The sequence below is a fragment of the Brachycentrus maculatus genome, unplaced genomic scaffold (assembly GCF_059751285.1).
Source record: "Brachycentrus maculatus isolate JH-2025_06_01 unplaced genomic scaffold, ASM5975128v1 h1tg000938l, whole genome shotgun sequence".
NCBI lineage: Eukaryota > Metazoa > Arthropoda > Insecta > Trichoptera > Brachycentridae > Brachycentrus > Brachycentrus maculatus.
Window position 1 is genome coordinate 78701 of NW_028281660.1, and position 25789 is coordinate 104489.

Consider the following 25789-nt stretch of genomic DNA (forward strand, 5'->3'; position numbering starts at 1 on the left):
TTTTTCTTCTTCTTCTTCTTCACCTTGTTGTAGGCCTTGTGACCTGTTTTTAAGAGGGATTAGCCTCCTGCGATGTCGATTCGCAGCTATCGACCCATCTCTTTGGTGGTCTGCCCGGGATTCGTCTACCATGAGGTTGGCCGTACAGTGCGATGTGGGGGAGTCTGGATGGTTCCATTTAATTTTTTATTTAGACTTTTTTTTCAATACTTTTTAACTGTTATACTTTTATATATATTAAATATATTTTTAACAATATTATATTTTTTTGATAAACGTCTGATAAATGTGTGTGTGTGTGTGTGTGTGTGTGTGTGTGTGTGTGTGTATATTTAGATAATACAAGCAATACAACACAAAAGTGTTAATTGATATTAAAAATTATAATCAAAATAATAAAAATTTATTTGAACAAAATACACATTGCAACAATAACTGTCCGCTGTTCGTTGTCTCTATGTCTATCTCTCAATTACTTCTAATTGAACGTTAAACATGGTCAGCGACCATTTCAATGTTGTTCTTACAAAGGTATATTAGTGGAATTGGATACCTTTTGTTGGCCATTATCTGTACCAGAGCTTTCAAACGGCTTTTTAAGCTCTAGGTTTAGTGTGACCGGGTCACCCGTTACCGGTCTCGGGTCAATTAAGCTCCGGGGTCCACCAAATAGACCCTTAAGGACTTGTTGTGTATATGAGAGCCATTAGAGTTCTATTTGGACACCGTGTACAAAAAACAAGAGCCAATATGTATTTCTAGATAATAAAAGAAATGCAAATGTTAGTAACTAACTGAGTAACCAGTATGCCGCTTATCCGCAGGGGTAGGCAGAAATATTAGAACCCTATACCAATCTGCTTTGGACTCAATCTTCGCCTCTTCCACATTCATGCATCTCCTAATGGCCACGCCCTTGTATTTGAAATACTTTATATTGCCTTTATTTTACTTGACTTTTTTGACATCTCAATGTAGATGAAGAAGAATATTGAAGACTGAGTATTTGCAGAGATTATGACCTGCCATAAATCCTGTGAAGCGTAATATAACTCCTTAGTGGAGAAATCCAAATTAGTTGAATAAAATTTAAAATCATGTTTTCAGGCGTCTCCCAGAATGTAAAATAATCCGGTTAGGATCTTGCATACATCTACATAAAAAAGATCTCAAACCAACCAAAGGTGGCTCCAATGAACTCGCACATAAAGGAGAAAACTCAGATTTGTAAAAAATAAATAAATTCTGTCAAAATGTTGTGAACTATATTTTTGGTGACCGTGTACCAAACATTAAAATCCTTTATTTATTAAATTACCTGTGCTTTTAGTAAACCGTATCTAGTACCTATACTTTAATTATTGTTTTGGTATAGGGGAACTTAATTTGTAAAAAAAAACATTTTTAAACTAATACTTTTTATAGGAAAATATGTAAATTTTATCATGAAATGGTAAAGAAAATGGTAGAGAAATATCAATATTTAATTAAGATATTTGCACTGTCTCTTTTTGAGGGAAGAAGGTACTTTGCTAAGTCTATAGAGAAAAGTTTCTCAAGCGTTTTTAGTCAAACACCTCATGCTGAAATATTTCTTGGAATCAGGAAACGAAATTGACATAATATTCCCTTATAAAGAAAGGGAAGGAATACATACGAGTATATTTTAACACTTTCCTTTTCATTCATCGTTCATTTATTGTAATACATCTTAAAATTTTAAGTAATATTACACAAAGTGAGCAGTGAATGATAAGAAGAGTGATAAATTACCATACCACAAAGTCAACAATTCTTTTGAAATACAAAAAATATATTTTGGCTACATTCCAATTATTTTTTGACATCTCATCAATGATGAAGAAGAATATGGAAGTCTTGGCATTTAGGGAGTTACGACCGTCAGGCTAGTTTCAGTGATCACTTTACACACTTGTAACAATTTCGAATTCTCCATTGGGTGTCCTAGGACTTCTAGTATCGCGGAGAATATCTCTCCAGCATCCATCGGGGGCGGTACGGCTTCCTTAATGAACCTTTGGTGTAGAACAATATCCTCTGAGTACCTACCCGACAATGTGCAAGACTTAGCAGATGAAGGAGTAACTGTTTTAAAACCACTTAGATATAATCCTTTTAAATCATTTTAAATTAAAACTCAATTCAAACCCCTATAAATTGTTGAACACTTTTCAATATTATTTCATATTTTAACTATTTTTTTTCCCAAAATAGATACAGAGTCTTCTTCAGTCGGTCGATGCCCAAAGCAAGGTGATATTTTCTGTGATTCAGTTGGCAGGCCAAGGTACCATATAAAATAAATATTAGCAGATGTTTTTTATGGCTGTTACCTATATGCAAGGTTTATCCTTGAAGGCAATATACTGGTGGACTCTTTGGGCCAATATTTCTGTTTATTTATAATATAAATATATATATATATATATATATATATATATATATATATATATATATATATATATATATATACATATATATGTTTATATATATATATATATATATATATATATATATATATATATATATATATATATATATATATATATATATATACATATATATGTTTATATATATATATATATATATATATATATATATATATATATATATATATATATATATATATATATGTTTTTATATATATATATATATATATATATATATTCCTAAATCAATGCAGATAGCTTAGTGTCATTTTTGTTATTGAACTAAGTCAGAAAATATTTATAGGTCAAGTTTTATTAGATATCGTGAATGCGGGCAAAGGTGAGTATACAACAGATATTATTAATTATATGCATGAGATTATAGGTACGCGTATTCGCTATTAAACAAAATTACATAGATAACACCTCATCTAATGTTAATACATTAAGTCAAGATTTTTAAATTTCGATTAATGTTAGAGCGAGAATTGGACTTTAAAAAAATTATTACAAAAAAAATAAGCACTTGTATAATACCACGATGAGTTTTATTTCCTTAAACAAGAAAATTTATTTGAAAACTTGATTTCGAAACTAGTCGTGTATAATGAAATGATATTTTTTTTATTTTATTTATTGTTTCGGCATTAACTTTGTGGTAAGACATGTTACAATGATTAAAGAAAACACTTCGTTTTTTACCACTTGAGTTTTATTATAGACTACATGTTTCAGAAGTTAAACTTCCATCATTCAGGTCTGTATAATAACTTAAATATAAAATTGTTCTATAAATAAGGAGAGGGGAAAGTAAGGGGAAGGGGTTAGTCAAGGGACGGAATTTGAAAACAAAGGAAAAATGGAAAGCAATGGCGAAGAATTTTGAAACAATATATTATTTAATGAATTATAATTAGAATTCGGGTTTTTTTGTATTTCTAAATTTTCAAGATAATTCATAATTTGGCCTTTATATGGAACAAGGTGTAATAATTTTAATTTATGAGAGTGAAATGAGTGATTAGTATCTATTATATGTTTTGCAAATTTTAAAATTTTTGATAGACAACTATATTCATTCCTTATCCACATCAACACATTACATTATAATATTAAATTTACTATGGAAAAAAATGACGATAATACCCTAAATTTTCTTGATTTATCGATTAAAATATATATATATATATATATATATATATATATATATATATATATATATATATATATATATATATATATATATATATATATATATATATATATATATATATATATATATATATATATATATATATATATATATATGTATATTAACGTCTTCTTAGAGTGAACAAAACATTTATTGTTGAATTCTTTTCATTCTTCATACATTCAGGCATCTCATCATACATTTTCAAACCCTTATACAATTTTGTAACTCAGTTTTAAAAAAAATGGCAGTCTTATTTTATCCTTCTTTCTAGTACTATGTTCATGAAAATTTTTGTTTGAAACTATTTTATCCTTAAAATATTTGGGTTATTTATCGTAATTTTTTTATATAAAAGAATAACAGTTTTTCTCTCATTTTTTCTACATTTTTATATTTATTTTTCTTAAGTACTATTCTTATAGCTTTATTTTGTATAATCTCTAATTTATTTAAATTTCCTTCATTTGCCAAAAATAAAACTGTTGAGCAGTAATCTACATGTGGAATAATCATTGTTTTTTAAATGAGTCCTGCAGTATTTTTATTTAACGTATTCCTTAATCTATTAAAAAAGATTTTTTTAAATATTTTTTTATAAACATGTTTAAAATTTGCATTTAAGGTTAATTTTAATGAGTATGAATTTAAACTACCCGAATTATTTCCTTTTTTGCATTTTAGACAAAATGGCTTTCCTTACCTATGTACCTAAGAACACTTGAGATAATTCCTTTACTATTTCATACCACGCTCTCGACTTATATATTGGACTCAGTGAAAGGTTATTTCAATAAATCCAGTCGTAATTGACTTTATTTATCCAATTATCGTTAAAACATGTTCTCTTAATGAGAGCTAAGAGCAGAAATCGTGCTCAGTGCTAATAAATGTAATTAAATGATTCACAACATTTCGAGTGTGTTCAAATACTTGTTAATAAATCTGGGTTTTTTTCTACTTGGGAATTATTTTTACATACATCGCTCACTCCTTTCAAGAACGTCATAAATAAAAAATCGACCATTTTGAGTTGTGCATGTTTTCGGAATGTCCAGAAAATGTACTATATCCCAGCAAAAGAGGCATATTTTTAACTTAATATTTACCCGCTACAGGGCAGAAAATGTTGTTTTTGCATTTCGAAGAAAAGGTATTTAATTATTTTTTAAATAAATTAAATATTTTCAAACGGAGAAATAAACCTTCAGGTTTTACCTTAAATATCTGTTGTACAATAAAAAGTACAATAAGTGGCTTGATATTTATTTTAAATACATTATACATTATGTTATATTTTAATATTAGAAACGTTCTCCTGAAAAATCAAGTTTTTTGATTTATGACGTTCTTGAAAGGAGTAAGCGACATATGTATAAATTCAAATACAAATGGGTCTCTGCTAAATAAAAGTTTTCTCAATCCATTGTAGATGGCTGTTGTGAACTCATATGTGTAATGAGATTGATTATATTTTTTAAATTTTTGTCTTAGGTACATAGATACATTTTTATATTTTATTAATTTATTAATATGCTTAATATTTTTTAAATGTTTTATGACTCTTTAGGCATAGCCTGTGTCAAAGCCGAAATACTTACACGTTAAAACAATATAAGGGTTTTTTTAATTACCAGATTTTATACAAAACAATATATAAAACAATAAAAAGGTAATACAATAAAATAAACAGTATTTTGACACATCCAAAATGAAAAAAAATCACAATGGAAAAATACAAAAAAAAAACATTTTTAAATATTTTTTTAACCCCTGTTACATTATACCACGTCCAGTAATTGCCGAGGGCTGTGCAATGCTTAGCATATGTCTTTTCTCATGGAGTCGTCATCAGTTAGGGTTGCCACATTGAAGATAAAGTAATGGCAGCAATTTTAAAAATATAATAAAATGGAAAATCGATGCTTTCTTTTCAGAATATAAGAATACCTCAATTTCTTTTTTCTTTAAACCCTTATCCGCACCCCTATGGTGCATAGGGCACTGCATCATATAAACGCAGTGTTATCTTGTTCGTTAACACATAAAGAAAAGGTGACCGTCCTCCGCTCCAGGTAACAGTCCAGTCTGAGCACCCCAGAGCTTATGACCTGGCATTTGGCCTGTTTATGCGATCAGTTTATCACGTGTGTAACATTTACCATTCTGACATGTTTAGCATCCATGTTGCATTATTATTTAAAAGATGTATATACATGTGCAATGTTGTTGGATTCCTTCCATTTGCCAGTTGTTATTTGATAGATTTGGAATTATAGCTGATTGCGCCACCATCAGTTGGGAATTTGCACAACTGTATTAATTTATTTTTATTTTATATATTATACCATATTATACTATATTTGTTTTACCTAGTAAATACTACTATTCTAAAAATCTAATGTGATACGTGTTTTGATGCATTCCGCATCATTTTCAAACACCGTTCAAAAAGTATAAAAACACGTGTGACAATAGATTTTAAGGTATTAGAAAAAAGTATTTACAAAGTAAATATTAAATTAAAAATAAATAGATTTTTCCACAAATTGACTGTCGAATCAATTAATGAAATTATTACTTTTCCTAACGACTTTAAATTTCACAACCCTATCTAAGAAATATTTCTGTGACATTGCAAACATTTGTAGCCGTCCAATGAGAATTAGATTATTTCAATTATCCCCCAGAACGACCCCTTATTGGTCCACGTAAAATCGAATATAATACAGCGATGACGATGAATACAGCTAATTTAGAATGTATTGTTGAGAATTTTAGATTAGCTGGCCTATACAGGCCGAGAAAATACAGATGTCAATGTCATTTATATGCCCACCACACGGACAATGTCAGCCATACACACACAAGCAACACTTTGACATTCGTCACCGTATGTCTTTGACACAAATTCGGAATTAATTGACGTCAAACGTTAGTAACACTTATTATTTGATTTCGGTAGCGCGAAGGGGATGACGTCTTTTCAACCCCTACGAGTGATTCGATAAAAATGAAATGAAATAGTTTTTTTTGAATGGTGATTTTACAACAATCTAATGAAATATCATGAAATTATTGATGGTTTGATGTTTAAAATTTAATTTAAAACGTGTCGAAAAGAAATCGTTCAAGGTAAATTATTTGATAAATAGATTTGGTGTTTAATTTGTAGAACTCCATTTAAATTTATGTATAAAATATAAAATCAAACACCGATTATATTTTAGTATAATATTTTAGTTAATTGTATTTTATAGTAAAAAATACATTCAATTACAAGTAATTAAAAGCATAATAAAAAGAACAATAGTTTGAAAATATCATAACATGGCGAAAAAATTGTCAGAAATTTTATTTTTATGTGTTTTTAATAATAAAATACAATTATTTAGACAGTTAAAATCAGTGTTGCGATTAGCTTCGAAACCGGTTGACATTATAATTTAGTTATGATAAAATATTTATAGTGATTTAAGAACAATGTTACATTTTAATTATAAAATAAAAATCAGAAAGTTAGTACTTCAAATATCTTCTTCTTCTTCTTCTTTATGTAGATCCTAGGGATCTGTTTGTGCCTCCGCATGTCGCTCTTTGGATGTCGACTCCCAGCTGTCTTTCCATCTTTTCGGAGGCTTCAAATATGAATTATAATATTAATATCTTTTTAATTATCCCTAACTCAGCCTTTCATTCCTTTCTATAAGGTTTTATAAACCTTCTGTAATGCATTTATTTTCCCACACATTCGTCTACCCTTGATGTTTACATTGCTTTTTTATCCTTCTTTTACCTATTCTAAGTTTTCTCATTTCCACGCCTTGACTTTTCTTAAATTTATTTATTTATTTTTATTTTTTATTTTTACAGATGATGAACCAATTTAAAGTCCACGGGCTCGTGGCTGATCTGATGCCCAATATTAATCTCATGAAAGCGGTTGGGTTCTTCCTGTTCAACTATAATGCAGGTAAATACAATACTAGTTCAAAAAAGTGTTTCATACGGGATTCAAGCTGACGTAATAATAATAATAAATTTGGATAACTTATATAGTACATTTTCTGGGCATTCCGAAAACATGCACAACTGAAAATTGACGATTTTTGATTTATGACGTTCTTGAAAGGAGTGCGCGAAATGTGTTTTTAGTCTTTTTCTAAAGATCATCTCACTCTCACTATTTCTAACCATTGGTGGAAGAGCATTCCACGCCGTCGGTCCTGCAACAGCAAAGGCACGCTCGCCAAATTTAGTGCGTTGGTTGCGAGCTGGTAAGATAACTTTGCCCATTGCAGATGTTGTAGCCGATCGAAGCGTGAGACGACTATCAACCAATTCATCTGGAATACACAGCTCCTTAAGATACTCTGGAGCCATATTGTGTATTGATTTATACATGAGTAGGCATTATTATTAGGTATTATTACACCATACGAAATATTGTGAATTACCTGATTGACATTTCGCTCACTCCTTTCAATAACGTCATATATAAAAAAATCGACAATTTTCAGTTGTGCATGTTTCGGAATGCCTGGAAAATGTACTATATCCCAGCAAAAGCGGCATATTTTTAACTTAATATTAAAAGTGCTATTTCTGTTTTACCAATAAAGTATGTCTTGAGTACGATGTAAGATTTGAGCTTAACCGTATACCAGTGACACAATCATACTTTAACGGTTATAACCTGCACTAGTCTAAATTTTAGATATTTTATGCATTATTATGCAGAATTACATTTGAATAGGTTCCATTACATTTGAAAATCGCATGACTTCAAAATCGCATAAAAAAAGATCTGCATAAAAACAGACCCAAGTGTACATACATTCACCTCATCAATCTGTTTTACCATTTTTCCTCACTCACACAGTGATTTACTAGATTCGCTAATAATTTCTTTTTTTTTTCAGATAACAGCGGAGTCAAGATGGTGATGAGAAAGGCTTACTCCAGTTTCCATTTGTTCCTGGTCCTTATTCAATTCGGATTGTTGGTCGCGAACATGGCACTCACTTCTGAGGATGTCGATGAGCTGACAGCCAACACCATCACAGTTTTCTTCTTTGCCCATTCCATCGTGAAGTTTGCCTTCTTCGCCGTCACATCTAAGAGCTTCTACAGGTCAGTTATGGAACTTTTATGTCAACTAAATACAGAATTTTTTTACCTAAAGCATTAACCTTCATTTTGTCAAACGTGGCTCGACATTATATTTATAAAGCTAACTCTGATATACGTAGATATCAGAGTTAGCTTTATAAATATAATGGGTAGACCCAAGATTCAGTTACTTACATGGGACAGCGTCGGCATAGATTACAACATTTTGAGTGTGTCCTAATACTTGTTAACAAATTAGGATTATCTCCAATTATAGGAGTTATTTTTAATATTTTTTTTTTCTAAACTAAATAAAAAATACATTTAGCTATAAAGGAAACAATTTAAATGAAAAATGAGTAGGAAAATAAGTTTATTTTCTTATAAAATACATAAAAAACACTTTAAGAAGCAATTTTTTTAAATTTACGCTCAAAAGAAATTTCCAGATTTCAATGAAAAACAAAAACTTCTAAGCACACCAGGTACGTCTGTAGTATAGAGAGACGCTGACCCTCGAATAGCTCCGAGCTCTATGCTTGTAATTAAGTGGTAAGGGTGGAGGAAGCGATAAGGTGCATTATGACAACGCGCCCCCTGGAAGGTTAAAAGAAAAAACTCCTAACAGGGTTGCCATATTTTTTTAATTCAAACCTTTTATTGTTTCGTAGAACGCTCGGCATATGGAATCAGTCGAATTCTCATCCCTTGTTTGCTGAATCCAACGCCCGGTACCATGCTCTGGCTGTAACTAAGATGAGGAGACTTCTGTACGCTGTTCTCCTTGGTTCTCTGATTACCCTTATCTGTAAGTATTAAGTTTATAAAATATAACTAAAAGTGAAACCAACTAACTAACCAACACGCTACTTATACGCAGGAGTACACAGAGAGACTAGAAAGCCAAACCAATCTGTCTTTGCAAACAATCTTAACCTTCGTGCATCTCACCATACATATGCGCCGATGATTCCGACTCCTTACCACTTTTGAGTATTCAAAATACTTGATTTTTTTCATACCTTTTTTTGCATGTTTTTCTCGGTCTCCCTCTGAAACTATTACCAACAAAATTCCCCTCACAAATTTGACTGTTCTTTCCACACTCATTCAATTCACATGTCACAACCATCTCATTGCACCTTTCTTAAATATATTTCAAAATATTGTTAGATGTGGATAACTAACTAATCTAACCAAATTCGCTCAAAGATGAATTTGGTTCCCAAAAAGATTACAACCACGTTTACTCAAAGTAAAATTAGGTTTCCAAAAGAAAACACAACCAAATATACTCAAAGTTACATTTGGTTCCAAAAAAAGAACCCAACCACATTTACTCGAAGTAAAATTAGGTTTTCAAAAGTAAACACAACCGTATTTACTCAAAGTTACATTTGGTTCCCGAAAGAGGACCCAACCACATTTACATAAAGTAAAATTAGGTTTTCAAAAGTGAACACAACCGTATATACTCAAAGTTACATTTATTTCCCAAAAGAGAACCCAACCACATTTACTCAAAGTAAAATAAGGTTTCCAAAAGAAAACACAACCATATTCACTCAAAGTTACATTTGGTTCCTAAAAGAGAACACAGCCACATTCGCTCAAAGTTAATTGATGTGACCATTATTCAAGCTTGGGTCACCATCACCTTCTTTGGGGAATCCGTCCGTTTGGCTGTGGACCATTCCACCAATGAAACCATCACTCAGGAAGTGCCTCGTTTACCATTGAAATCGTTCTACCCATTCAACGCCTTCACAGGACCTGGCTATATGATCGCCTTTGGATATCAGGTAAGGACATTAATTGTTATACTCTCCTTATCATTCATCGTTCACTTTGTGTAATACCACTTAGTGCTTATCATTCTTATAAGCACGATAGATAGAATGATAAGCACGATACGAGAAATAAGAATGATAAGCACTAATTGGCGATTAATTATATCACCACAATGTTAACAAGGTTTTTAATATACAAAATAAATTATTAATTTACTCGTATCACTGCCCTTAAGGTTGATAGATTTCGAACGTTCTCGGCTGCGCCATACATCTTTCCATACTTAATTTTAAAAATATTTTTAAAGGAATGGTTTTTTTTGAGAATATATTATACATGAAAAAATATTTTTATAATTATTTTAAAATTCCTCACCTTTCAATAACACTTTTCTTTTAAGGACATTTGTTTATGTGGAAGAAAATCTTATTTTTTCAATTCGAAAATGTGTTTGAAGGCCCAACATACGTTAAATAGGAACTTAATTTTTTTTAACCCAGGTTGACGGAATATTTTTATTTTATTTGTTTATAAAAGAAAAAACCAATGATAAAAACTAAGAAAAACTATTTTTTTATCGAAAAAATAAGTGTTTCATTAAAATTAATATATGGTTTTGAAAAAAAAGAGTTATTGAAAGGATAGGAGTTTTAAAATAATTATATTTTTTCAAATATGTATTCAGCAAAAAGTTTAATTTTAATTAAATGACAAATAATTCGATGCATTCAACATACATCATAATAGTATCGAATGCGTAGAATCATAAAATGTTTTAAGAAATCGTGATGCTTACAATAATAATAATAATAAAACCCTTATCCGCACCCCAATGGTGCATAGGGCACTGCGTCATAAAACGCAGTGTTATCTTGATCGTTTACGCATGAAGGCAAGGTGATCACTCTTGCGCTTCAGGAACCAGTCAGGGTAATCTTAAATAAATATTACAGTGTAAAATCACTAATATTTATTTTCACCCCCCCTGGGAATCGAACCCGGGACCTCCAACACGGTAGCTAAACACGCTGACCGTTACACCACGGAGGCGGATGCTTACAAAGTAAAATTAATTTTCCTTGAATCAGGCTAAAATTCCGTCACATATTTTCATTTTGAATTCTTATATAATATTGAATCCTATAAAGTAAATGCCAATTTGAAAAAATATAAAAGTTGTATCAAATAATGGATAAACGCAAAAAATACTTGTAATAATTGCGTGTTATAAAGTTATTGTCAATTCTATTAGTTTTATAAAGTTTCCCCAAAAAACATTTTATTGAATGTTTTCAATGTGGTAGATTTCTTTCGTCCGCTTTTAAAGTATGGAATAAGTCATTCTGGAGCTTTTGCTTTACAAAGTTTGTCTGAGTGTTCGGAAAGTTTATACAATAACACAAAGAAAACAGATAGGAAATCGATCATAACTTTAGCGGCTATTTTGTAACCGTTAAAAAGTTTGTATCATCATTCTTATTTCTCGTATCAATATATCGAAGCAAACGCGAGTGATTGATATCGTTTGAACAAAATAAAAATATAATTTACATTTGAAGCACTAACTTTGTGATTTTCCATTTTATAATTAAAATATAACTTTGTTGTAAAATCACTATAATAATAATAAATATTAAAACCCTTATCCGCACCCCAATGGTGCATAGGGCACTGTGTCATATTAACGCAGTGTTATCTTGATCGTTTACACATGAAGGAAAGGTGATCAGCCCTCCGCTTCAGGTACCAGTCCATGGTAATATTGAATAAATATTACAGTGAAAAAATCACTTATATTTATTTTACCCCCTTGGAAATAGAACCCGGGACCTACAGAACGGTAGCCGAGCGTGCTGACCATTACACTACGGAGGCGGACGAAATCACTATAAATATTTTATTTTATTTTTATTTTTATTTTATTTGTTTGGGAATTGTACAGCTTACATATTAAAAAATATATAATAAACAATAGTTACATTAACAATAATAAACATTACATTACATTAACAAAAATAGTTACGTTGAAAATAAAGCCAATTAAACAATTCCACATTTATGTTATAAAACTATTAAAAAATATTCAGAGATTTAAATAAAAGGGTATGATATAATATAATAGATTTAGCAGGAAGGAGAAGGAAAGGAGAGGAATTAATGAGGGTGGTTAAAGGATTTTTTTTTCTAGGCAAGAAGTTTAAAAATAAGAATATATTTATAAATATACATACATACATATACATACGCATACATACACACATACATACATATATAAATACATATACACATATACATATTATTACATAATGTCTATCGGTTTCGAAGCTAGCCGCTTCTTAAATCAAGACTGATTAATACTAAAACACTATCTATTTAACACAATTCAAAATATTTTGACGGTTAGGCAACGGAGCTTGGGTAGATCTCGAGTGGCTTTATTTTTTTGTGTTGATCAACGCAAAAAAATAATTGTCTTGATAAAGAAGCGGTTAGCTTCGAAATTGGTACATATAATAATCAATTTACAATAAAATATTTATAGTTATTTTAAAACAAAGTAACCTACATTTTAATTATAAAAATAATGATTCATGGTATTTTTAAAATATTACCTCAGGGGCGCTTCGTTATGATATTTTATGATACCTTGTTTATTCTTGGTTAAATATTAATCAGAGATAAATCGAAAGTTTAGTTTCTTTTTGGTACAGCGTCAGATTGCCTGATCAATTTTTTCGAACATCAAACGCTTTTAACACGTAAAAAATACAGTAGCGAAAATAGTTCATCTTCTAAATTATTATTTAAACAAAAATCACTACCAAAAGTAAACCTTTAATCACTGAATATGAGTTACAACATTTTGAGTGTGTCCAAATACTTATTCACAAAATCTGGATTATCTCCAATTACAGGAGTTATTTTCATATTATTTTTTGACATCTCATCAAATTTTGATGAGATGTCAAAAAATAATATGAAAATAACTCCTGTAATTGGAGATAATCCAGATTTTGTGAACAAGTATTTGGACACACTCAAAATGTTGTAAATAAATTATCTGGTTAAATTATAAGCTTAAATAATAAAAAATGAAAATGGTATTTTCTGGCGTTTCTCATGTGTGTGATTATAATCCAGGATTCGGACCTCACATACTAATAAAAGAGTTTCTGCATAGTAAAAAGCTTCTTTACATCATCTCACCAATAGATGTCTCTAGTGAAGTTCTAGTGATTCAAGAACAAGGTTTCTAAATTGGTTCATATATATAGAACTTTCAAGAATTTAAGTAGTGTGGTTGTCAATAATGGGTAGAATTGGTGAATGTTACATGTGTATAAAGTGATCACTTAAACCAGCCGATGACGGTCGTCAGCCCCGTAAATGCCAAGACTTCCATATTCTTCTTCATCTTTGATGAGATGTCAAAAAATAATATGATTATGAGTTAATTAGCATTTTTTTTATTTTGTAAAATAAAAAAAAAAAACGAAGCTCAATTTCAAATTATATTTTTTCAACTCACCAATAGATATCTCTAGTGAAATTATAGTGATACAAGCACTTTGTTTCGAAGTTGAATCATATATATTTATAGAATTTCCAAGAATTTAAGAGGTGTGTGGTTGTCAATCATGGGTAGAATTAGTAAATGTTCATTTTTCATTTCATTCAAACTCTTATCGGCACTCCAGTGGTGCATGGGGCACTGCATCATTTAAACGCAGTGTTATCTTGATCATTAAGGAAAGGTTAACATGAAGGAAAGGTGATCAGCCCTCCGCTTCAGATACCAGTCCAGGGTAATATTGAATAAATATTGGAGTGAAAAAATCACTTATATTTATTTGACCCTCCCTTGGGAATCGAACCTCCAGTACGGTAGCCGAGCGTGCTGGCTATTACACTACGGAGGCGGACAAGTAAATAATACACGTGTGTAAAGTGATCCCTTAAATCAGCCCACGACGGTCGTAAGCCCCGTAAAAGCGCAGACTTCCCTATTCTTCTTCATCTTTGCTGAGATGTCAAAAAAAAAAACAATTTCTTCTTAATTTTCTGTGATTATTTTTTAGATATATTTCCTGATCATCACCATGATGCACTCCAACTTGCTGGATGTGATGTTCTGCTCATGGTTGGTGTTTGCCTGCGAGCAGCTGATGCATCTCAAGAGCATCATGAAGCCCCTGATGGAGCTCTCTGCCAGCCTGGACACTTACCGTCCCAACACCAGCGAGCTTTTCAGATCCCATAGCGCTAGCTCGCAGAAGCAACTCATTACAGCCGGTAAGTTTTAAAAAAAAGGTATTTTTTTTTCTTTCTTTATTTTGTTTATTTTCTCATTTGTTTATTTTAAATATCGTCGTCGTACAGAAGAAAGTGACTAACTACCAAAACGTAAAATGTTCAGGAGGGCCATTTAAGTCACTATTGTTTGGCAAAAAAATAAACACCAATGCAGTTTGTCATTTTTAACTAGTCAATATATAATACTTCCAAGATTAAAATCCTTTGGGATTTTTCAGGACAATATTGAGCTAGTAAGATGTCAAATAGTCAATGATCACGTTTTTGTAAAACAATGCACTTGGTCACTTTCTCCTGTATGACTACGATATGCTTCTTACCTTGTGTTTTCCCACTTATTTATTTTAAATATGCTTATTGTGCCTATTTATTATACCTGTTTATTGTTTCTATATTTTGGCATGTATTAGTATGTAAAAAAAAGTTACTTTACTATTTGTTTTCCAGTCCCAAAATGAGAAATAGAAATTACTCATCGGGAATATTATATGCATATATGATTTATGTATGTAATATGTTTTGAAATAAATAAATAAAATAATATCACCCTTACATACAACGTCAAGGGTGCTACCCCATGACATTATTATTAATTATATTGTATTCAATTCACTCTTGGTAAATATTTTTTTGAGTGTGTCCAAATACTTGTTCAGAAATCTGGATTATCCCCAATTATAGGAGTTATTTTTCAAATTATTTTTTGACATCTCATCAAAGATGAACAATTATATAGAAGTCTGGGAATTTACAGGGCTTACAACCGTCATAGGCTGGTTTAAGTGATCTATTTACACACGTGTAACATTCACCAATTCTACTGGTAAATGCTCAGACTTCCATATTTTTCTTCATCTTTGTTGAGATGTGAAAAAAATATTATGAAGTTATACCATAATATTAAAAAAGAAAGAAAAACTAAATAGTATTTTCAGTGACCAGTGATTGGGTCTCATCATTACCGACATCATCAGACTGGTGATGGTATATGTGTATAACTTGATTAGATTTAAGTTTTGTACTGAAATTTCTTGGTGATACTGCATTTTATACAATAAAACAACAACTCACTGCAAATATAGTTTTTTCCACATATTTTACTTGACCGGTTACTGGGTTTCATTGTTATTGACATCATCAGCCTGGTGATCACAGTAACAACTAAAAAACCAAAAAAGGCACCGAGGATTAATTATACAGAAAAAATGACAAAATCATGATTTTTTTTTGTCTAAAATCGATGGTCAATAAATATTGCAAGGGAAGACAATCTAAGATTATTAGAAAAAAATATGCGTACGTTTTTAAGCGTCTTTCCTGAAAAGATTGAAGTTGCTTATCCTTAACATATCACTCACTCCTTTCAAGAACGTCATAAATCAAAAATTGTCGATTTCCAGTTGTGCGTGTTTTCGGAATGCCCAGAAAATGTACTATATCCTAGCAAAAGCGGCATATTTTTAACTTAATATTTACCCGCTACAGGGCAGAAAGCGTTTTTTTTTTTTTTAAATACACTGAATATTTTTCAAATGGAAAAAAAAACCTTCATGTTTTACCTAAAAAGATCTGTTGCACAGTAAAAAGTCCAATAAGTGGCTCGATATTTATTTTTAATACATTGTATTATATTTTTAAACTTTAAAAACGTTCTCCTGAAAAATCAAGTTTTTTGATTTATGACGTTCTTGAAAGGAGTGAGCGATATGTATAATAAAGATAACCCGCCGCAATCTTTACTCGTATGTACGAGTACCTAGACGGAAGGATGCAGTACCGTAAATCTCCTGGGTAAATAACGATAAGCTGACTGTGAAACTACTCGCAATATTATTATTGTATTATACCAAATTCTCTCGGTATCAGAATATCACAGTAAGATGAAGCTACACTTGGTTCTGTTAGTTTATATATATATATATATATATATATATATATATATATATATATATATATATATATATATATATATATATATATATATATATATATATATATATATATATATATATATATATATATATATATATATATATATATATATATATATATATATATATATATATATATATATATATATATATATATATATATATATATATATATATGTATATATATATATATATATAAATATATATATATATATATAAATATATATATATATATATATATATATATATATATATATATATATATATATATATATATATATATATATATATATATATATATATATATATATATATATATATATATATATATATAAAACTAACCAACTAACTAACTAACCATCACGCCGCTTCCCCGCAGGGGTAGGCAGAGAGAATAGAGCGCCACACCACTCTGTCCTTGCTAACATTCTTCGCCTCTTCCACGTTCATGCATCTCCTCATACATACCCGCCGATTGTTACGACTCCTAACCTGACCACTTTCAAGTATTTGGCATACCTGATCGTGCCATGTTTTTCTCGGTCTTCCTCTGCTTCTTATCCCGCTAACATTCGCCTCATAAATTTGTTTTACCGTTCTTTCCTCACTCATTCGTTCTACATGTCCAAACCATCTCAACACACCTTTCTTAATTTTATCGATAATGCTTATCTCAGCTTTGCATTCCTTCCTTATTTCACTATTCGTACATCTATCATACATCGTTTTGTCGCACATTCTTCTGAGAGATCGCATTTCGACTGCATTCAGTCTACTTTCATCCTTCTTTTGCCAACTCCATGTTTCACTTCCATACATTAGAGTTGGAACCAGGACTCCAGGATAACATTGAAAAAATATTATATATATATATATATATATATATATATATATATATATATATATATATATATATATATATATATATATATATATATATACATATATATATAAATATATATATATATATATATATATATATATATATATATATATATATATATATATATATATATATATATATATATATATATATATATATATATATATATATATATATATATATATATATATATATATATATATATATATATATATATATATATAAATATATATATATATATATATATATATATATATATATATATACATATATATATATATATATTATATATATATATGTATATATATATATATATATATATATATATATATATATATATATATATATATATATATATATATATATACATATATATATAGGAGACGGGGAGACGGTGTGATGGTAGTAGTAGTAGTAGTAGTAGTATATATATATATATATATATATATATATATATATATATATATATATATATATATATATATATATATATTAATAAATAATAATAAAGAAAAGAGAATATTGGTGTTTTTTATTATTTACACAAATATTTCAATTTCATTATATTTCTGAGCGGCTCATTATTAAAAATAGGTATCAAATTGTGGTAGAGTGGGTTCGAACCGAGAAACTCTGACTTAAGAGTCCGTGACACTAACCACGGGACCACGACCCGACACAATTATTCAATGTTAATAATAATATTGAATAATTGTGTCGGGTCTCTAATATTTATTCAATGTTATCCTGGACTGCTAACTGAAGCGGAGGGCTGATCACCTTTCCTTCGTGTGTTAACGATCAAGATAACACTGTTTATATATTACAGTACCCTATGCACCATTGATGTGCGGATAAGGGCTTGAATGAATGTCTCGTCTCTAAGCTACCCTGTTTAAGGTTAAGGAAAGAACCAGAATTTTATAATGTATTTACATGATTATATGTACATATTTTTGATAATAATTTTTATTTATTGTTTCGGCAACTTTGTGGTAAGACATGTTACAATGATTAAAGAAAACACTTCATTTTTTACCACATGAGTTTTATTATAGACTACATGGAAGTTTAACTTCTGAAACATGTAGTCTATAATAAAACTCAAGTGGTAAAAAAAGAAGTGTTTTCTTTAATCATTATAATAATTTTTCCTGAAATTCACCCTCTCTGATAACATTTAAGTATAGTAAACATTTAGTACGCTCTACTTTCATCCTGCAAATGGATTTACATAGAAGAAAAATCCTATCCGCACATGAATGCAAATATGATAGAATATAAGTATGATAGAGTAAGTTGTTATAGGTTAGTGTGCCACGGAATCCTCCCCAACTGTCCGTAGCCGCTGTGGGGGTCGCTTTAAATATTTAATTCACCTTGGAATATCTAATCTCCCCTAGAGTATATAATTTAACACCCGGTTATTTCTCAGAGCGCATCCATATTTTATATAAAGGTGAGGAGAGCGGAGTGTGGATATGAGATGTCTTATTCCGAACACGGTGTTAAAGCCAAGTATTCGTTAATTCGCAAATTTAAATTCTGTAAATCCAGGTAACATTTTGGGGTCACGGCTGTATGTTTGCGAGTACGCCCTCATAATAAATTGTGTATTTCAATTAACCGTGCTTTTCTGCATTGTATGTGTGTTCCTACTGGAATCAACATCACACACACACACACACACACACACACACACACACACACACACACACACAATCTCTTACACACATTTTTTCTCGTAAATTCGTGTTTATTTGCTGGATCCATACTAAATATTTTGTACTAATTTTTATGTTTCTGTAGTTAACCTTTATAAAAAAATAAAAAAAAAAAATTACTGAAATATGATACGAGTATTTTTAATTTAAAAAGAATATAAAATTGAACCTCTCTCAGATGATTAGTTCTGCGATGTTATATTCTCTAAACAACATTTTCCACTCTACGGATCATGCTCCTTTGTTGAGATTCTTTTGTCCGGTGATAAACCGGTTAACATATTGTTATTGTGAGCCGGGAGTAGAACAAGGCGCTAACTGAATTTCGTCACGAACGCTTCATAAATAATAACACAAAACAGGGTTGGCAAAAAATATGGTTTAGGCGTAGAAACATAGGACGTAGAAAACATGAACATATTGCAAATTAAGCGATTGCCAAAGGCTTATTTTTCTTCTTTTCTAGCCTTCTGTTTTCCACTGCTGGATAAAGGCTTCTTGCGTGTCTTTCCATTTCTTTGCGTCGGTTGCTGTGTGCAGCCGGTTTCTACCCCCCCACAGTGACTATATCGTCGGACCATCTATTATGAGGTTTTCCAACGATTCTTCCAAGGTCGTTATCTAAATGTTTTGAGATCCTTCTTGTAGGGTCCTGTCTTGTAATATGTCTCACTCATTGACATATCGCTCACTCCTTTCAAGACCGTCATAAATCAAAAATCGTCAATTTTCAGTTATGCATGTTTTCGGAATGCCCAGAAAATGTACCATATCCCAGCAAAAGATGCATATTTTTAACTCAATATTTACTCGCTACAGGGCAGAAAATGTTGTTTTTGCATTTTGAAGAAGGGGTATTGTTTGATTATTTTTTTTATAAACTAAATATTTTTCAAATGGAGAAAAAACCTTCAGGTTTTATCTAAAAAGATCTGTTTCACAGTAAAAAGTTCAATAAGTGGCTTGATATTTATTATCAATACATTATGTTATATTTTTAAAATTTAAAAACGTTCTCGTGAAAAATCAAGTTTTTTGATATATGACGTTCTTGAAAGGAGTGAGCGATATATCCACGTGATCCATGATATCATCTATTTTGGTTCTATTCTTGATTTTATCATTTCATACTTTATTGCTCAGGCTTAAACCAAGCATAAATATTTCCGTGGATCGCTTGTGCATTTGAGATTCTCTGTTTTTCTCTTTTTCAGAGCCAATATTTGGTTAGAAAACATACGTTGCAGAAAATCATATTAGTGTTCCATGAATTTAAAGCCTACCAAACAATTGTCAGACCTACACTCCTCTATGGCTTCGAATGCTGGACGATGTATGTATAACATCTACTCTAGAGAACTAGAAACTGCTGAAATGTGAATGTTAAGATGGTCAGCTGGAGTGTCTTTTAGGATAGAGTAAAGATTTCACGCATTTTTGAAAGCCTGGTGCAACAGACATCAATAGTAAGGTAAAAGAAAGCCAATTGAGATTGTAAGGACATATAAGACGCCTGAACATATTGAAACCATAGAATTGCTACAGATCTTCCTCGAAAAGCATCTAGAGGAAGACCAAAAATTCATGAATGCTACAGAAAGATAACATGATTCGAAGGCATGGCCTAAGTGACGTCGTCCATGATAGAAGGACCTACAACCTGAAGACAAGGAGAGTTGACACCAAAAGTCTACAATGACGATATGTTTGGATGGAGCCAGGAAGAAGAAGTGAATGAATAAATTAAAATACCGTGGAAATGATAAAAGTGGTTTATGTATATAAACCAATATCAACGCTAAATGTCTAAAGAGGTCTTTTTGTGTATGTATTTTGCAAATACTTTTTACATGGTATTACTGGTCTTTCGTAGCTGTCAGTCAGATTTATGTAGGTACAGGGTTTTGAGCCCACTCAAAATATCAGTCAATGTTTAACTTTCATCAAAACCCTTTTTCTCCGTTACAGTATTCGAAAAATAAACAAATTTGAGTAACGCGTTCGCCCCTCGTATGAGGGCGAAATGAATTAATAAAACACTGTCTTGTCCAGCCCTAATCACGTTACAAGGGCTGCTGTGTGACAAGATTTGTGTTTGCCACATACCTGTATGCCGTGTTAATTAATTAAATTGACCCGCCGCCTACACAAAGCATACTGAAGCACAAAACATGCTTTAAAAAGATTTAATTCCATCGGTAATATTTTCAAAGGGACGTTTTAATTAGGACGATATGATAACGTCACATACCCATAAAAGGGAATCATAAAGGGAAAATGTACAAAATTCTAGCAGCGAATTTCCGTGTTACATATTTGAACATTTATTCAATGAAAAAACATGACACATTTAATGCGAGTGTTTTTGCCTAGAATTTTCACTCATGAATTACGTGAAATTGTGGAAACTTTAAACGTAAAGAGTAAATCCACTCACGAGTAGGCATAGGCTATGAAACTTAAAATGTTGAAGCCTGAGTAGGGTCTAGATTTCAGAGTCACTTGAACGATAAGTAATTAAAAAAAATAAAACATTTAAGTAATTACAAACTATATCTCTTGATAATGTAAAGAATACTTAAGCTAAATATGATTTTTCTATTTTTTTTTCAATTACACAGATTGTTCATAAAAATATTTTAAAAACAGTTAGATCGACAATGATAAAACCCAATTAAATAATTCCAAATTATGTGTGTGTGTGTGTGTGTGTGTGTGTGTGCGTGTGCGTGTGCGTGTGCGTGTGTGTGTGTGTGTGTGTGTGTGTGTGTGTGTGTGTTGTGTGTGTGTGTGTGTGTGTGTGTGTGTGTGTGTGTGTGTGTGTGTGTGAGTGGGAGTAAAAGGGTAAGGGTATGGTATAAAATGGTACATCCAAGAGGGAAAATGTATAATCTGACTTAAATAGAAGCATGAAATTGGCAAAAGAAGGATGAGGTAGACTAAATGCAGTCGAAATGCGATATCTCAGTGCGGCAAAATTATGAATGATAGATGTCTGAATGGTGATATAAGGAAGGAATTCATGGCTGATATAAACATCGATACAATCAAGAAAGGTGTGTTGAGATGATATGAATCGAAAGAGTGAAGATCGAACAGTAAAATAAAATTGAGGCGGATGTGGTTGGTAATAGAATCGGAGGAAGACCTTACGGTATTTGAAAATGAAGCAGAATGCATTGAAACACGTCACACAATTGATCTTATTTTATTATTATTATTACTATCGTATTTATTGAGTAAAATGTAAATTAAAAATGGGTAAATATTACCACAACGTGACTACAGAATCAATCAATGAAACTACAAAAATATCTCCCTAATTATCATTTAAACTTCAGGAACATGTATAATTTACAGTCATAATATAAGGTTTTGTTTACTTTATCAAGCAAAGCATTATAATAATTATTTTCAAAGCAAACAGTGCTTGAATTTACAAACGGAGCTTATGTATATTGCGTATGTAATAATTATCATAATATCTTTATTGAAGGCATATTATGAGCTGCTTTGTAAACGTTTCACGATTTTTGTTTCAGCCTGAAATTATTTTAATAAAACCCCCAAGCATGAGAGAAATGTAAATGGTTTGATCTCCCAAATCTCAAATCCCTTTACTTATAACATACATATAATGAGACCCACGTTATTTTACCCAATTTTATGAACAAGTGTGTTGAAATATTTTTTCCATTAAATTATAAACATATTTTCAAAGAAATATATATATATATATATATATATATATATATATATATATATATATATATATATATATATATATATATATATATATATATATATATGCTGGGAACAGAGTGAATGGTGCACTAAAATCAGTTTTAGCAAATAAAAATCTATCGGCGGAAGCTAAACTGGCAGTACACAATGGAGTTCTGGTTCCAACCCTTATGTATGGAAGCGAAGCATGGAGTTGGCAAAGGAAGGATGAAAGCAGACTGAATGCAGTCGAAATGCGATCCCTTGGACGAATGTGTGGCAAAACGATGTTTGATAGATGTTCGAATGATGAAATAAGGAAAGAATGTAAGGCTGAGATAAGCATTATCGATAAAATTAAGAAAGGTGAGTTGAGATGGTTTGGACATGTGGAGCGTATGAGTGAAGAAAGAACGGTTAAACAAATTTATGGAGCGAATGTAGTTGGAAAAAGAAGCAGAGGACGACCGAGGAAAACTTGGCACAATCAGGTATGTCAAATACTTGAAAGCGGCCGGGTCAGGAGTCGTAATAATCGTCGGGTATGTATGAGGAGATGCATGAATGTAGAAGAGGCAAAGAATGTTTGCAAAGACAGTGGTGTGGCGTTCGATTTTCTCTGCCTACCCCTGCGGGGAAGGGGCGTGATGGTTAGTTAGTTAGTTAGTTAGTTATATATATATATATATATATATATATATATATATATATATATATATATATATATATATATATATATATATATATATATATATATATATATATATATATATATATATATATATATATATATATATATATATATATATATATATATATATATATATATATATATATATATATATATATATATATATATATATATATATATATATATATATATATATATATATATATATATATATATATATATATATATATATATATATATATATATATATATATATATATATATATATATATGTCCTTGAGTTATTGTACATATATGGGGTACCGGAAAGTTTTTCCGTTTTTTGTAATGAGTGCAGTACGAATCAGTTAAAACTTGTATAATTCTACGCTCGTCCTTTGTGACTAACCAATATTTTTTTATTAAAAAATTACCCTTCTTAGATAAATGGCAAAATATTTTATCAAGTAATAGGTAACGAGAGAAAGTAAGAGGTATCATTAAATAAAGGTTTGTTTTATTTTATTTTATTTTCTCTCATTTAAACAAAAAAAACTTTCCGGTACCCATATTTAAAAGAAAAGTGTTTTTATTATTAACACAAATATTTCAATTTCATAATATTTCTTTATGTATAAAATGACCTTTGAAGAGATTTTAAATCTTGAACAAACCAACATTGCTTTTTTATTCATAACAATTTTAAATAACAATTTAAATAATTATACATACCTCAGCAAAAAAAATGTATGTATCTTTGAAATAAATCAATTTAAAAAAAATCATAAATAAATGAAAAAAGATGGTTGAAAGTAGGCTGAATGTTTCTTTTTAATTATTTACCAATATTATTTTATTTTTTGACATCTCATCAAAGATGAAGAAGAACATGAAAGTCTGGGCATTTACGGGGCTGACGACCGTCTTCCTCATCTTTGATGAGATGCCAAAAATAATGTGAAAAATAAATGGAGATAATCCAGATTTGTAAACAAGTACTTGAACACACTCAAAATGTTGTGTACAATATTATACTGCATAATTTTATTGTTTCCAATTTGTCGTTTGCAGACGATGACGTGAAGGGTGGAGACGCCTTGGACGTGGATCTGAGAGGAATTTACAACAACCAGCAGGACTTCGGGATGAATTTCAGGACGGGCGCGACCCTACAGCAGTTCGGGACCAACGGGACCAACCCTAACGGGCTCACCAAGAAGCAGGAGATGCTGGTCAGGTCCGCCATCAAGTACTGGGTCGAGAGACATAAGCACGTCGTCAGGTGAGCATCAAAACATCAAAAATTCTATTTTTGACAGATTAATTTCATATCGCTCACTTCTTTCAAGAACGTCATAAATCAAAAATCGTCAATTTTCAGTTGATTTAGCATGTTTTCGAAATGCCCAGAAATTTTACTATATCCCAGCAAAAGAAGCATATTTTAACTTAATATTTACCCGCTACTGGACAGAAAGTGTTGTTTTTGCATTTTGAAGAAAAGGTATTGTTTAATTACTTTTATTAAGTATACTAAATATTTTTCATATGAAGAAAAAACCTTTTGGTTTTACCTTAAAAGATCTGTTGCACAGTAAATAGTTCAATAAGTGGCTTAGTATTTATTTTTAATACATTGTATTATATTTTTTAACTTTAAAAACGTTCTCCTGAAAAATCAAGTTTTTTTTATTTATGACGTTCTTGAGAGGAGTGAGCGATATGAAGAATGCGGTGAACCGAGTAGGTCCCTACTTTCCACAACAAACTTATTAAGTTACCAGCACTAACAGACTACCAACCTAACTAGCCAGTGGGAGAGAGTCCATAAAAGACGCAAGACTCAGGTGGTTTAAGAGGTCACTTTATTCGCGTTTTTTCCTTCTTCTTCTTGGTGCCTTATGGCCTGTGTTAAGAGATGTTATCCACCTGCAATGTCGATTCCCAGCTGTCAATCCATCTCTTTGGTAGTCTGCCATGAAGTCATATATCTTGAGGT

The 25789-nt window shown here is 30.6% G+C and overlaps 1 protein-coding gene across 2 annotated transcripts in view; it reads left to right on the plus strand.

The window, feature by feature from the left end:
- The first annotated feature begins 7515 nt into the window (after positions 1-7515).
- The window catches only part of LOC148299801 (odorant receptor coreceptor-like), a 29007-nt gene continuing 10733 nt past the window's right edge, over positions 7516-25789 (plus strand). Inside the window, exons 1-6 of one of the 2 annotated variants that reach the window (XM_088275663.1) lie at positions 7516-7615; positions 8565-8775; positions 9426-9562; positions 10396-10556; positions 14625-14838; positions 24883-25072. In XM_088275663.1, the coding sequence (XP_088131789.1) occupies positions 7516-7615; positions 8565-8775; positions 9426-9562; positions 10396-10556; positions 14625-14838; positions 24883-25072 (1013 nt within the window). Of the gene's footprint in view, positions 7616-8564; positions 8776-9425; positions 9563-10395; positions 10557-14624; positions 14839-24861; positions 25073-25789 lie in introns of both variants that reach the window. The other variant, XM_088275664.1, reaches the window with a different exon arrangement.